The 15,649-nt window shown below is 54.1% G+C and overlaps 1 protein-coding gene across 2 annotated transcripts; it reads right to left on the bottom strand.

Annotated features, from left to right (window-relative positions):
- Positions 1-579: 579 nt before the first annotated feature.
- Positions 580-14,123, bottom strand: PDCD6 (programmed cell death 6). 2 transcript variants are annotated; one of them, XM_064479058.1, is made up of 6 exons: positions 13,963-14,123; positions 13,150-13,211; positions 6,605-6,649; positions 5,639-5,791; positions 3,016-3,125; positions 580-1,145 (listed from the first exon to the last, which is right to left on the bottom strand). In XM_064479058.1, exons 1-6 carry the CDS (start codon positions 14,055-14,057, stop codon positions 1,047-1,049), a joined length of 564 nt encoding a protein of 187 aa, XP_064335128.1. In that variant the 5' UTR covers positions 14,058-14,123; the 3' UTR covers positions 580-1,046. The 2 variants fall into 2 exon arrangements, with proteins under 2 accessions (XP_064335128.1, XP_031298404.2); XM_031442544.2 differs by having other exon boundaries at positions 5,633-5,791; positions 13,963-14,120.
- Positions 14,124-15,649: the final 1,526 nt, after the last annotated feature.

The following is a 15,649-nucleotide window of genomic DNA, read 5'->3' as shown; positions in this document are numbered from 1 at the left end:
TGGGTGGAAATCCCCCGACCCCCTAGCTCAGAAGGCCGGTCTCTGAGCCACAGACTCTTCACCCCGACCCAGTATACTGTGGTCAGTGACGTTCCCTCCAATCACAGACACCACAGACAGGAAGCCACAGCCCCCAGTTCCCCACCCAGCACAGGTCCCCAAAACGAACCCCCACAGACACCCAGTTTTTGGTGCCCCAGCCCCATTTACAGATCCCTGGCACCCACCCAGAACCCCAAGTCCCTCACAGCCTCTGCCCCGAATCCTGGTTTGCGGAAGCACACGAAGGGAGGGAGACAGGAGAGCCTGAAGCGATTCCACGGGGCAGGCACAGCACTGGCTGCACCTCTCGCTCGCAACTCACAGACCGCCACTGGCGCACAGGGGCGTTGTTAGCAAGTGAAAGAAATCCCACCCCCTTCTAACCCAAATCTGGATCTGTGCGCCCAACGCTGTACAAATACAGACCAACTCCTATCACGGAGGACGGGCAAATCTCTGGATTTCCAGAAGCAGAGCCAGGGGTTACCCCGGAAGATGCCGGAACCCTTGGAGCCCAGCCGACCAGAAGGAGCCAGCTGGGGACAAGGGTCTGTGTGCTTTATTGCTTGTGCTGCAAATGCAAGTGAATACAGTAAACCTCTTTAAAAAGTAAGGCACGTGACCAGCCTTCTGTGCAAGTTCCATATTATTTAAAATTCCTATTGGTTAATAAGGTATCTTCACTCTAGAATGGGAGCTATCTAGAAAAGCACATGATGAGTTCTGTGCATGCAGAAGACCTGAAACATCATTACATCTCACCTCATGGCACAGGTGAAGTCTCAAATCAAATGTCTACATCTGACACGACTATTGTTACAGTTGTGAAACATTAACCAGCTTATCCACGTATGTACAGTTGGGTCCCCAAATATTCATTATACAAAACCTAAAACAGGAACAGTATCTAACTGCATCCGTGTTCGTTTTGTTAAACTAAGAGATTTGGCATTTTCAGTCTCTTTTATCCGTAAACCATGTTGGTTACTTGCAGAAGGCCCATGTCATACGATGCTGAAGACCATGGAGAGGTACTGTTCATACGACACCTGAATCCAACCATCCTGGTCCGTGTCGTAGCGTCTGAATACATCTGTCAACCTCTGAGGAAAAGACAACAGATATTTAGACCTGATACTTATTAAACAGAAGGAACAAAATGTGTTTGGTAAAAAGACATTTAGGAACCCAAATTCAGAAGCATTCACATCTTCACAACCCCTAATCCTGAGACCAGCGCAGGAAGGCATTGGAGGGGGTGGGGGGAGTGCCCCTGACCACCCCCAACCCAGGCCGCTCTACCAGGAAGATGTGGGGGTCGGGTAGGATGACAGGGGTCAGAGGCCACGTGTGGGCTGCAGGCCCAGATCAGCTACACACCCCAGCCCTGGGTCCTGGCCGTTTCCCCAGTGGCGAGCCTGGGCCTTCCCTTCCCACTCTAAGACCATCTCCTGGAGGGCTTCCCTGACCACTCAACTCTGCTCTGGACACATGCTGCTCAGGACAAAGGGGAACCAGTCCCCTCTGGGGCTCCTCCTTAAGAACTTGCCCCCTCTTCCCCCCCAGCAGGGGAAGCCCAGAGCCAGAAGGGTGGGTCTTTCTGAGCCAGCTCAGGACCTGCCTGCCCCACCTCCCCGTCCGACCCCCTACAGCTCAAAACCCGCCTGCCCCATCTCCTCCTGCCTGACTCCCACCTCCACCCAAGGGGCTCCACTTCAGTCTGTTCACAAGCCTGGCCACCTGCCAGCAGGGACGGTCAGGTAAGTGCCACGGAAATGCAGATGTGGGGCAACCATAACAGACCCTGAAGAGTCCCGACACAGGAGGAGACAACACCTCAGGCTCATGGCGACCTTGGTGGCCAGCTGACTGCCAAGGGGCCAAGGGCAAGGCTGGAGCCTGGCCTGGGAGCCGTGCCACCTGCACCCCTGTGTCGCCAGGCCCCTGGTCCCACCCTTCCTGTGCTGGGCAGGTTGATAAACGGGGCCGACACAGGTGGTGGTCCACGCAGGTGTTAGTGTGAGAAACATGGGTGTGAAACAAACCACAGAGCCACCGGCAGCAGTGGACTCCCGCTGGGAGAACAAGGGTGGCCTTCCTTTCTTTATACTTCATTGTATTTTCCCAAGATTTCTAAAAGTTTTCACACTGCTGTGTAAAAAATAGTTTTCAAAAAGCCTTCTTTTTGGAAAGAGGCAAATGAAGGAAAACGCTTTTGAGAATTTTTGCGTGTGGTCTGAGGCTTTGCTTTTCCTCTCCAGTTCCCCAGCTCTGTCCAGCTTGTAGGCTCCTTCTCCAGGGGTGGCAGGACCAGGCGCCAGTCTGAGAGCAGCCCACAGGCCTGCAAAGGTGCCGAGCGAGCTCCTCACAGGACTCAGATCCTGCTACCCAGGGGCTGAACTTGGATCCTACCTACAAACAGGAGCAGGGTCCGTGTGGAAACAGCCAGGGAGGGTGTGAGTACCCTGCCCTCCATCCTGGAGGCGCCTCTGGGTGCCTATTCCAGCCCTGCACTAGTTCCCGTCTGGTAAAGTCGTGAGGCCACAGAAGGAAACCACGGAAGCACTGCAGAAAGTGTGAAGCAGCAGCCACTGAGACCACCAGCCCCACCAGACGCTGTTCCCAACACTGAGACAGAGCCTCCAGTGCCCCCAGCTTCGGGGCTGGCCTCACACTCGAAGGCAGCACACCGTGAGGATCACGACAGAAACTGACCCAATTCCCAGGGTAAAATAATAAATGCCACGGTGCTCATGCAGTCAGCCCACTGGAGCCCCCTCAAATGGACGTCCCTCGGGCGTCTCCGGGGAAAAAGGGCACCCCTGTCTACGTCTCCATTTAACAGAAGAAACAGTTACTTCTCCAGAAAGCACGCTCCCTCCTACCAGCTCCGGAACTAGTCTCACCATCTGACTCTGCGAAGTCGCACGTCCAGAGCGGGACCCCCCCGCCCCGCTTCCGGCAGTCACGCACCTGCAAGACGATGCAGCCCTGGATGAAGTCATCAAAGGCAATCTGACCTCGTCCTTGTCTGTCGAACTTGCGAATGAGGATGTCGTGAAACTGGTCGGAGAGCCGGTACCCTTGAGGGGGAGAGCAGAGTCAACACCCACACCCTTGCCCACAGACCCCAGCCTCTTCCTCCACTGAGAACCACACGGTCATTGTGCAGTGACATCTGTCTCACACCGCGACCAGCAGCCCCTTCTGGGAGGGACGAGAGTAAACGGAGGCCAAGGCTGTGCTGGGAGCTGGAGGGCGACCACGTGAACCCACTAAGCTCACTCCAGCTCTGAGGGCTACACCACCAACCACAAGTCACCCTACAGGGTCTTCTGGGATGCAGTAGAGTTGACCTTCTTAAAAGCCTTCACTGATGAGTTTTACCAGGTTACTAACCGAGATGTGAAGTTCTGAGTAACTTAGCTGCCCTGGGTTACTCATTACTAGAGAACGCCTCACAAGATAAGCCCTCACGAAGGTTCCCAATTAAACACAATGTCAACTAAAGGAAACAGGAGCTTAGCTGATGGACACCCCCACCCATCAGCACACTGACATCAGGACATCGAAGGCACGAGGAAGGAGCAAGGCCGCCTCACACACATCAAAGCCCCTGGAGGGTCACCCAGGTCAGGCAGAGTCACCACCTCCACATTCAACTTACAGAGTGTCTCAGAAGGCCTCCAGCAGGGGATGGCTGCAACGCGGGAGGCCCAGGGCCACTCTAAGTGAGGACACCACTCTCCCCCTCCCTTCCCTCCTAATCCCACCACCTGTGTGACTGCCGTATCCTCACTTATCCAGGAGACAAGATCCAGGTGCCAAAATGTTTCTACTGGTTTTCAGTCTTGCTGGAATCTTTGCAAGGATATGTACACCTATTGTCTGAGTGAATGCCACAGTTAATTACCTGTGTGAGCACTTCATCACTTTACTGAAAAAGAGTCAAACATGCAAACACCTGACTGTACTTTCCAAAGTGGTCAGCGTGCTCTATGCATCCTGTGCCTTGAATCCAGGACCCCCCTTCCCTGCAGCTGAGTAGGAGACAGGACTCTGACTTAGAAAAGAGAGACAGCAGGTGCTGGACGGGACCCCTCCTCACACCCAGCACCTGCACCTGTGGGCAGTAAGACAGTGGCCCAGGCTGGGGCACAGGAACAGGGCAGTGTCCATCCAGCATGTGGACAGGAGGACTGGGGCAGTGCCTGTCCAGCCATCGCCATGCGACAGATTCCTGTCCAGACTAGGAAAGGACAGACGAGACATGACAGCAGGGAAGGCTGAGGTCCAGAACCAGACGAGGCTCTGCTGGACACTGAGGCTCTAGGTCCAGGCCTGCCCCCTCAACACCGATGGCGGGGCCCCGCCTCAGCAGCAGTGTGAGGATCAGGGCGAGGCGGGTGGAAACCCTGCCAGCCCGGGGAACAGACGTCCCTGGTGGACAGAGTGAGCCCTTAGGAAAGATTCCTAAGAACTAGCGAGGCGCCGCAATGGCTTCGCCATCACCCAAGCCGGGGAGAAAAGGCGGAGGCCAGTCAGGAACTGGGGCACCACCCGTGTCTACATGCAGCCAATGGCTCAAGAAAGGGGAGAGGCTGCTGCGGATCTGCTGGGACCCCAACTCGGCCGACCCAACCCTCAACAATGCAGCAAGGCCAGCTGCACTCCCAGGTCTAATTCCAGGACCTGAGGTCAACGTCCTGCCCAAATCCTGACCCACACCTGGTGAGCTCACAACACAGACTTCCTGGGGCCCAGGGCCTCGAAGACGAGAAAGGAGAGAAACAGAAGACAGCCACAAAGTACACGCCCAGAGAAAGCAGGGGAGGGGGCACACACAGGAACTAAAATGTAATTCCCGTATGTTATTAAAATCTGAAACACCTAAACTACACTGTGATCTAATAGAAGGGCCAGCCAACAGACGGCTGACAGAAATCCTCTCAAACAAATCAGAATCCTGGGGTGATGACTGCAAGTCTTGACCATTTCAGTCCTTCCTCCACAAATAAGAAACCCCAACTGCCCCTCAGGCCCATGAGGGCACTGGGACCGGGAGGCCCGCTGACCCGCTCTGGAAGGCACCACGTGGACACTGCTCACGTCAAGCAGGGCACACAGGCAGGCCTGCCTCGCATGTGGCACGTGCACACGTGCCGACGCGCACTTGAGAATGGGAGCCTCCGAGCAGCTCACAGGCCCGTCTCTGGGGGGCATTTTGCACTCTTACTGTGGGTTTCCACTTGTCAGGAGACATAAGCTGCCCCCGCCGCTTCACAGTCACCTCTTCACTTTGAATTGTTTCAGAAGTCACATTCTCAGTGTGCTTGTGACATCACTCCACTTCACAAAAGACAAACTACTGCATAGCCCTTGTCTCATTTTGGATGAAAAACCGCATCAAAGACTAAATCAAATATAAGCCTTCATGATATAAACAATATCAAAATATAAATCTGTGCAATCAAACAAAATTTTCACATAGACTGTGTTAAAAATCATTAAGTTGCACAAAGTAAGAGACCCACTTCACGGCCCCAGGTTCCAAAGTGAAACAGCTATGCAGTGGAGACCCGCGCTTTACCAAAACCTGAGAGGGCTTGCTTGAGCTCGTTCCTGTCGATCATGCCCGAGTTGTCCCTGTCGTAGGTGCGGAAGACGTGCTGCCAGTCCGTGATGTACTTCCAGACGCCTGTGAACTCGCTGAAGTTCACGCCGGCCTTGTTCTCCCGGTCAAACATGGCTGAGAGAGAGGGTGGCATCAGTCCCTCCCTGGCAGCCCCGTTTCCGTCCCTGGCCTGAGGCCCAGACAGTCAGTCCCAGGGAAGCAAGGTGCAGGCCGAACACCCGGCAGAGCCACGAGGAAAACACGGTACCCGAGCAGGTTCTCTGCAGCACAGCCACTTTAAGGAAGAGACCTGGCCAGAAGGGTTGAAGGGCTGGTCCCGACCCTCCCACGGCCCTTCCCACTCCCGGTTCTAGGCCTGGAACACCGCCTGATTCCTGGAGCCGCCCCCTCCCTTCCCCAGAGGACCCCTGGCCCCAAGTTGGGGCTCAGAGGAGTCCGCTGTCAAGGGAGGCCACTCCACTGAGAAAAAGGCTATTGGCTTTATACTTTTTTTTAGTAAGACCTGCCTTTCTTTAAAAAAAACCAAAAAACAAAACAGCCTAATTCCAAGTTCAACTAGGAAAGAACTTGTAACTCCATTTATAAATAATTGCATACAAAATGGCTTAAGATGTATATATAAAAACTCAGTCTCAATCCCTGCTACAGAGAAAATAATAAATCATTTGACCTCTTTTTAGGTAGTCTGAGTGTTCCTGGTTGGGTCAGAGGTACATCAAAGGTCAATGAAATGTCACATGAGCCACGCAAGACACGGACCATGTGTGGAACGCACTGGTCCCGGAAGTACGTGACATCTTTAGAGTCAAGAAACTGAAAGGAAAGGTCAGCGAGGGCCGGGGAGGCGGGATGAAAGGGCCACGCCCCTGCAGCCAGAGTCCTGGGGGCAGGGTGGGGCACAGGCAGGACAGTGGTACCCGTACTCACATATGATCGACCGGACAGTCACTGGGTTAAATGGAGTCCACGTGCCTGAGAAACAAACAGCAGCAGTTAAAGGAGGACAAGGAACCGGCCCCCAGTCAGTCACCCAGGAGCCAGAAACGGTAAGTGACGGGCTTTCAGCATGAAGACCCTGGGCCACAGGTCAGCCAGGGTCCTGTCCACCCAGACAGTCAAGTCCCTCAGGTCAAGCCAGAAGCTCAGGGCTGTTCCTGAAGACCTGCACCGGGAAGTGCACCTTTTCCCTGTATAACCCAGAGACGACCATTTTAACAGTCACTAAACTCTCCAGGATACAGCCACCAGGCAGCCCAGAAGGCGGCACCTAGCTTTGTTAGGAATGTCGCCAACTACCGTCTCACAAAATCCCACCCCCAGGGCACTACTGCTCCCACAACCAGAGTCCCCACCCTGCGCCCTGCAGCTACTGCGTTCACAGCAGCTCTGCATATGGAGCGGGCAGTCCTGCCAGAACACGCTGAAAAGCACACCATAAAACCATGCTTCAAGTTCTCCTAAACTTAGTCTGGGCATCATACTATTTTCTCTGAAATTGTGAAAGGTTAGGATAGATTATTCCATGATTCCCTTCAGAATAGTAATGGGGACGTTGCCAGATATTTGTTACAAAGGAACTGTTGAATCTGACAGACTTGATAATTTAGAACCATTTATCAGCTGTGATGATGGAGTGTTCACCAGATACCTTTATACCCGGGAACCTGTTTTCACAGTGACTTACACCTTTATCAATTTTAATAGTGAGAAAAAGAATGTAAAAACATTTTTTATGTGGAGGGAAAGCAGTGCCTCACCCCATCACCTATTTGTGCAAAAACACCCCTTTTTTCTTCTCTATACAAATTGTTTCAGCTCTCGGTGACACACAGACCCATCCCCGGACCCCACACAAAGCAACACCCCTTCCTACCTGGCCGCAGCTGCTACTAAAGGTACCACCGACATGCCCACCAGACACGGCCCCTACACACACTCCTCTCCACGCCCAGCGTGGCCCCCAAACCCATGCACACCTTCACCCCAACCTCTGCCTCTCCTTAAGCCTCAGTTTGTAACAGGCTTCCTCAGGGGAGCCTTCCTGAGCGCCCCGAACACTGGCCCCCAAGTCACTCCATCTGCCCCGCCAGCGCCCTCCCCCTCCCCTGCGGACCCCTGATTAGTAAGTGGGGCTGCCCTCCCTTCAAGGGCACCCGGGCAGTGGGCCAGCATCTCCACACAGTTTTCACAGACGCTGGGGGAGAGCAGGCAGGAGGTCGTGCACAGCAGCATCACAGGTCAGCATAACTGACGCCAGCGCACAAAGAAAACCGTGCTGCAGAGAACCCAGCAGGAAGAGGAGCATTCTGCAAGGAGAAAATGGCTTCTTCACCCACCTCTCACTTTCCAGCTCCTCCCACGCTGACTGGTGTTTCCACAGAACATAACCCACCACTGAGCAGAAGCCCGAGGAACCAAATGCAGCCACGAGACTCTTTCCCATCTCCCTCCACCTCTGATATAGGCTGGGGCCACATGGAGAGGAATCCTGAATGTTCACAGAACAGAGCTGCCTGTGCAGAGCTGGAGCGACTTCAGCGACCCTGGACGCAGAGGCTGCACGCACCGTCCCTCCCAACTGTGAGCAGGGGCATCACTGGCCGCATCAGCTAACGACTTGGCCAAACGAGTTTTAAATAGAAGCAATACAAGTGAAACAGTTAAAGGATGCCACAAACACAGGTACTTTTCATGTAAGCACCAAGCCCCCCTGGAGTGTAGAGATGGTGCCTGCTGAGAGGTGTGGTCTGGAGGCACCAGTGGCCCTGGGGACAGCAGGGGTCCCAGGCTCAGGAGACCAACAGGTTGTCTTGGGCTGAGTCAAGGACAGAGGGAGGTGGCCTGTCTGGCAGGTGACCTGCAGGCTGGCAAACTACAGGAGGTGGAGGCAGGCTCCTGGTACACCCACTGGTCCTTCTTGTCACCCGAACGGGGCCCAGCTCTGCACAGAAACCATGGTAGTAACAACAGCCAACAGCTGGCTGACTGTTTATCGAGTGCCAAGTCCTGCTGCCTGGTTCTCAGACTGAACACCAAAGCTTAACAGCCCCTAATGAGGCAGGCATTTAATGTCCAGTTATACCAAGGGTTAAACACACTGGAGTGTCTGCCTGAAAATCTTCCGTTGTCTGTGAGAACACGCACCACACTGCAGAGAAGCTGGAGCCCATGGGCTCACAGGATGGGCAGCAGGAAGACTGCTTTCACGAGCCTGCACCACCCATGACCTTTGCCCCAGATTTTCTGGGCCAGCCCCAATGTCACACATTCTCACCCGCCTTTCCCAGTAACCAACACACCTGGGAATGTCACAACTACAGCTCACAAAAGATCTCCTGACAGACTTCCACCTGGAAATACATGGTTACTTCTGTAAATCTTGCCTCAATTTCACCTGCAAGAACCAAGGAAAACAGACACATACACAGTATTTTCCACGTAAATGGAGTACACAGAACTATTTTCACCCATAATTTGGGGACGAATAGGCCACAGTTCCATGGGGGGAAGCAGTCACATCAGGATGCTCAGCATGTTCCTCTTTAACCCTCAGCACACAGGTGACCTGAGGACTTTACATCCGACCCTCCTCAACGGGGGAAACCCTGCTCTGAGAGAATATATTCTTTCTTTCCATTCTCCAGTGGGTTTTCCTTCTTGAAACTGTATCCTCCTGACCACTAACTCAGACTTCAGGAAGAGACAAAGGGCTGAGTCGTCACAGCACCCAGCACACCCACATGGAAATACCTGACCACCTGGAATCTCTGGGGGGGGAGAATCAGACTTTTCGCAGCATCACTGGTGATCTCCTTCCACTTTACTGCATCAGACCTGGGACTCCCAGCCCTCTGGGCGTTTCTGCCAGAGAGTTCACATAGGAAGGTGTGTGAACAGTCCTGCAGGCCCATGTGGAATCTGCCAGGACACTGGTGCCTCTCAGGTTCCCGAGTTCCATACCCAGCAGGCACCTTCAACCACGGCCTCAAAGAGTCATGACTGGAAACACGGCCTTTCTAGAGGCAGCGTGAACACTTACCGACCGCCTTAGCAACACCTATCTCTTTGGTCTGATAAACACCACTTCTAGAAACTTGTTCTATGACAGCACATTCCTGAAGATCAGAAACAATCTAAGAGTCTAATAGTAAAACTGTGCACTCAGTTGACAGATACAGTAGCGTCTCCGGTTCTGCACCAGGCAATGCGGACCTGGTGGTCACAGGCTTGGCTGGAGGGGAGGGCTAACCCTCCAGCCATCCCAGAGTGGGACCTGCCACGGTCATGGTCATGGAGTAAAGCAACCCCACCTTCCTCTGCTTCCACCTGAAACTCCACTGTGCAAGTTTCTGGGAAGAGAAGACACAACAGGCCATGTCAGGGGACCCTGAGACCACCCCTGGCGTGATGAATCGCTAAGACTCACAAAACTCACTGGTACAGTTTGTGGCAAAAGGCACAGAGTTGAATCAGCAGAGGGAAAAGGAGCAGGGAGACCAGGCGCTGCCTCCCAGGTGTGGCACAGGGCGTGGCAGGGGGGCACCCCTCACCTTCCATCAAGAGCTGTGACCACACCTCGCACATGTCGTCAGCCAGGGAGGCTCCAGGTGCCCGGGGAGAGTGGGGTGGTGGAGCAGGGTTGCCACAGTCTCATGGTCAGTGTGAGCTATCCAGGCAAAGGGGCGAATGTTCTTGGGGCAGCCTGTTGTCACACAGGCCCACCTGGGGGACACGCGGGCTCTGAGCAGGCAGGTGGAAGGTCAGGAAGGTAAACATCAGGCCCTCTGCAGCCTCACCAAGCTGGGCCTGTGAGGGGTGCAGTGAGGGGACCTGATAAACAGTCTGCATGGAACTGTTGGCTTGTGTGGTCTGGTTTCTCTCACTTCTTCTCAATGTGGGATCCCCAGAAAAGGTGATGTCTATTCTGATAAAGAAAAAAAAACCTCAAAAAGAATACATGACTTATTGTTTAAAGTCCAGCTAAAAAATGCCTCCTCAAAATACATCAATATCAACATGTTACGTTAACCCAAACCTACAGAAATGCAAAAAAGGGGCTCAAGCAAAATTAACTTCCATAGTTCCAAGGAACAATATGAAAGCATAAATTTTTTTTTTAAAAAAGGACCTAAGTGAAGATAGTTTGTGACATGTTATTTCAAACAGAAAGGAACAGCACAGTCCTCCTTCTTCATACCTCTTAACTGCACCCTCCCTGAGAGCAGCTGCTTTAGAAGCTCTCCTAGGGAAGCAAGCCACATAAAGGACTCAGTGTCCAGGACCCACAAGTGTTTCTCCAGGGCAGGGCTGCTTGGGTTCTAACAGCCACAGAGCACAGACCTAACTGAGGAGGGACCCATGCTATTCTGTAGCGTCAGTTTTCTCACCAGTAACAAACTAATTAAACTAACGTCCTGAAATAGCCTCATCTTCTAGTCCTAATATGAAAACAGAAGTCCATTCTTGCGGGAAAAACCGAAAGTCACCAGCTGTGGGAATTCAAAGAGGAGATGGAAGAGAACTGACTCGCATCCTTCTGGTGACTGAAGCCAGGACAAACGACACCACCATGAACAAGAGCCTCACCTCCCTCCAGGAAGCCGGCGTCCAGTAGCCAGAGGTGGCTACAAAAACGACTTCAGCGGAACGAGGAGAAGGAAGGTGCTGCAGGGTTGGGAGGCAGGACCCATGCACCGCCCCCAGGAAAGGCCAGTGTTCTGGGCGGAAGGAGCAGAGCTCCCTGCAGCTGCGCACTGAGTGGGTGCCAACGTGAAGAGGCAGCTGAGACAGAACAGGGTTCAGGTAAGCACCTAACTGTGAGGCACACAGCTGGATTCCAGTCCTGGCTCTCACCTGCAGAGCAGGACAGGCAGCTGGGCCAAGTGCTATGAGGCTGTGACAGAACCAGAGATCCGTATTCATTAATAACCCACCTCACCGCAGAAAGGACCTAACAGAATTTATGAAGATATTTACCACAGAGCAAAATAAATCCTAGTTATGTGGGACTGGAGGAGAAAAGGATAAGAAAGAAAGAGGTCTAAGACTATCAGTAAAACTCACCTCTTAAAAATTTAAATTCTCGCTACCGACAAGTAAGAAATTTAACTTTAAAATTTTAGCAGTTAATGTGAAGAAAATGCAACTGGTTAAAAGATTTAGGATTTGTAAGATACAAATGAAGTAATACAGAACAGCTACCAACGTTGCTTCCACACAAGCAGCACCATAACCCCAGGGAGGAGTGAGACCGTCATTTCCCTAGGGGGCCGCCCCACAGAAGGCGTGGCGGCCAAACGTTAGCCACCCTCGGGGCTAAGCGATTATCGGCTTCAGGGGGCAAGTGCTCACCTGTCCTCAACAGACGCTGAGGGAATCCCACAGGGCAAATCAAGAAAAGTGACTCACAAGGGCCACTGTGAGATGGTCCCGATTCACGCTTATTGGTTGGGTTCAATCAGGTACTGATTTCAAAGATCTTAGGAATGGTGGACTAAACATCCCGTGGGCACTTCTGTTAAAATTATCTCTCTCCAGCAGGCTCCTGGTTCAAGACTATGTGCTTGTGAAGACTGAAGAGCCGTATGTTTTAACAACCAGCTGAACTCGGGGCAGTACTGACACCCTCTAGTGAACACATGACCCTGTAGCAACCTGTAAATACAAATCCACCAGCAGTAACAACAGAGTATCCATGGTGTGTGTGACAGTGGGGGCACGCTTCCCCTCTAACCCACACCCCAGGCTGGGAGGCAGCCTCTGCCTCCTGCACCACCAGCTTGCTCCCCTTTAGTAAAGATGAGCCTTTCAACAACTTCGTTACTTCTTAGATCAATCCCTCTTCCAGCTTGGATAGCACACCTCTGCAAAGGCACCACAGACACAAGTCAGAAAAGATGGTGGTGTGTGAGGGACTGAAAAAGGGTAACGCAGCCAGGTAGTTAATGAAGTGAGCACCTCCATAGATTAATCACAGTGAAACCGGCACCAAGGTAACTCCACGGCGAGCCCCCAGCACCCTCAAGGGAATGACGAGCATCTCCCCTCTGACAAGCCCACCTCCCTGGACTCTGGCCGCCAGCGCCTCCAGTATCCCCAGCCGTTTCTCAATCAGTGCCTCTGAGACCTTGATGCTCCTCTCCAGAGGAGGCCCAAGTTGCAATTACCTGAGAACGTCGATGGTCTTCATACAGGTGAAGAACGTCTGCTGCACAGAGCTAGGCTCCCTGCTGCTCCCTGACACCCACACCCCAGCCGCCTCTCAAGCTTTCCCTGTGCTCGTCCACGCCGCTGCCCCACTAGCTCGGCAAGGACCCACTCAGAGCAGCAGGGACAACCAGGAGCACCTCCACCACAGGCCAGCAATAATAATTAAGTCATAATGACTTGGAAAATAAATTAGAGAAAGAAGTTATTTACTATGGGTGGTCAGGCCTGCAGCTTACACGTCCTGAGAGCCAGGTGCCACCTACCGTTCGACAGCGCTTGTTGAAGCTCGTTGTCCGATATCACGCCGCTCCTGTCTTTGTCAACCCTACAGAATTAAAGAGCAGTTAAGCTGGAGACTGAACTCGCAGGAAACGCAAAGCAGAGCAAGCACCAAGGTTTAACTCTTCCACCCACCCCGCACTCTTTCTGGCTGTCCCTTCCCTGGCCGCTCACTCCCACGTTGGCCCACCGGGGAACACGGAAGCCGGCCTCCTTCACTGTCTTAGGCCATCTCCCTGCCAAAGTCCGAGCTCCTTCTCCATTTTGTCAAACCTTTCTCCCACGGCCTGTCTGAATTCCACCCGCATCAGCTTTTCTCTTTTTCACAAACAGAAGATTCTCTGACAATTAAGCCATTCCTTGACCATGAGTTACTCCAGTTTCGGCCATTCATCTGCTGGAAGGACGACCAGGGACAGAAGGCGCCACGGTGGCGGTCACCTGCCCAGCAGCCGCGCGGCCCAGCTTCCTTCCTGGCTGCTGGCATTTCTGCTCCCCTAAACAAGCATCCCCGGGAGACCCTCCCCCCGGGGGCAACAGCGGGCAGCGCGGTTAGGGGACGCGGTGGAGGCCCAGCCCAGGGGCCAGCGGACTGCGATCCCCGGGAGGCGGCCGCTCTGCAGCTCGGGAGGGGCCCCGGGGCGGCAGGAGAAGGCGGAGGCGGTGGGGCCCAAGGATGGGGGTGGAGGGCCGGGACAGGGCCGGCGGAGTCCAGGAAGAGGCCGGACAGGAGGCCCGCGGCTGGGGCCGAGGAGAGCCGAGCGGAGGCCCGCACGCGCCCGCGCGGCCGGCCGCACCTCTGGAAGACGTTCCACAGGAAGCTCTGGTCCGGCAGCGCGGCGCCCGCGGCAGGGCCGGCCCCGGGGCCCGGGCGGTACGGGTAGGCGGCCATGGGCCGAGGCGCGGCTGGGCTGAGACTCTGGCTGGACGCGGGCGGCTCGGGGCAGCTCCACTTCCGCCTCGGCCGGGGCAGGGCTGGGGGCGGGCCCCGGCGCCTACGCCACTTCCGGGGCGGTCACGGTAGCGGGCGGGGCCAATCCCATCGCGGCCCGTTGCCGGGCAACGCCCGCGCGTCCGGCGGGCGTGTCTCGGTACCTGGGGCGCTGCTGAGCTGGTGGCCGAGGCCAGGCTGCCCCCAGGGTCGCGGACGCGCGTCGGGAGCCGCTTCCCCGGCAGTGCAGAGGGGACATGCAGGGTGGAGATAGCTCCCTAGAGCATGGTCCATTTTGCACCAAGTAGAGGTCATGGAAGGACTGTGGTCGAGGGGAAGAGCGCTCCCAACCTTCCGGTGCTTTTCTGGACTTCCCGCCCCTCCCACCCCACTGCGCGTCTCGGCGTCCTTGCCCCCCAGCTTCTCGGGAGCGCACAACGCCGCCGCCGGTATCTGACAGCGCCCACTTCCCGCCGGCTCTGCCTGCAAGTGCGTCCTCCCTGTGGCCAGACCCAGATGTCCCCTGCAGGCAGTGGTAGGCGGCCAGTGGGAGACGCTGCCGCCTGCGTCTGGGCCCCCGCTGAGCCGCAGCGCACCCCGCGCAGGGAAGCCCAGTATCAGCTTCTAGCCTTCTAGCCTCTCAGGGGTTTGAGTTCTTGCTCCAGATCACGCTGACGTGTTTCATCCTCCTCCGCTGCTTACAGCTTGAGGAGTCGAGCACCGAGGAGGCGCTCGAGACTTTTCCTGGACATGACTCCATTATTCAGGGCTCTGGCTCCGTGTCTGACCCCTTGTCATTCTCCAGCTGTATTGTTTTCCGTCCCTTTTCTCTCTTTTACCCACCAGACCATATGCTGGAGAGTTTTTTTTAACTCTTCAAAGAGATTAAGATACTCTAACTTCGACATTCACACAGATCATTTACTCTACAAGCCTCTTCAACAATGTGGCTTTTTAAATCACTTAATGAATTCAAGTGGTTTCTAGTTTTATCCTCATAAAACATTCACATCACTTGTTGACTAACCCTAGCTACAATTTTCCACAGCTCTTTGTAGTTTCTGAAATCTATTTTTTTATATCTCCCATCTCTGGCTCCTTTTTTGTTCTCTAGGACTCCACAAAATAAATACGTACGATTTTGTGATCGAATTTGTAAGTTCTCCAGTACTGTGTAACTTCAGCAAGAAACTTCTCAGCGACTTCAGCTGGCCTTGGCCTCGGCCTCCCTCTCCAGACGGTGTCATGGGCTCCACCAATCCTCAGCCAAGATTCCAGCCTAGATTGCCACAGCCAGCACCGTCTGTGGGGCCCAGAAGTGCTCCATTCCACTTTCTGTGTAGGTCTAGAGATGGGAAATACTTCATGCAAAAGAAGCACTTTTACTGAATCTACCTTCATGTTTAAATATTCCTGTCATCCTCATCCCAGCACCTTGTGGCAAGGTATCAAGGCCCCCATTTTACTGGCAAGAAAAATGTGCTGGCCTAAGGTCGGAGGCAGAAGAGATTCTAGTCCAGGTCTGTCTGTGCCTTTTCTGTGCCACCTCAGCG

Source organism: Camelus dromedarius, chromosome 3 (assembly GCF_036321535.1).
Source record: "Camelus dromedarius isolate mCamDro1 chromosome 3, mCamDro1.pat, whole genome shotgun sequence".
NCBI classification, from domain to species: domain Eukaryota; kingdom Metazoa; phylum Chordata; class Mammalia; order Artiodactyla; family Camelidae; genus Camelus; species Camelus dromedarius.
This window is presented reverse-complemented; position numbering and strand designations above follow the sequence as displayed.

Excerpts from the sequence above, each read along its gene's own strand:
- PDCD6 (XM_031442544.2), bottom strand. The coding sequence starts at position 14,057 with ATGGCCGCCTACCCGTACCGCCCGGGCCCCGGGGCCGGCCCTGCCGCG. Across the intron at positions 13,212-13,962 it reads CTGTGGAACGTCTTCCAGAG|GGTTGACAAAGACAGGAGCG; the intron begins GTGCGGCCGGCC and ends TTAATTCTGTAG. Across the intron at positions 1,146-3,015 it reads AGGGCTGCATCGTCTTGCAG|AGGTTGACAGATGTATTCAG; the intron begins GTGCGTGACTGC and ends TCTTTTCCTCAG.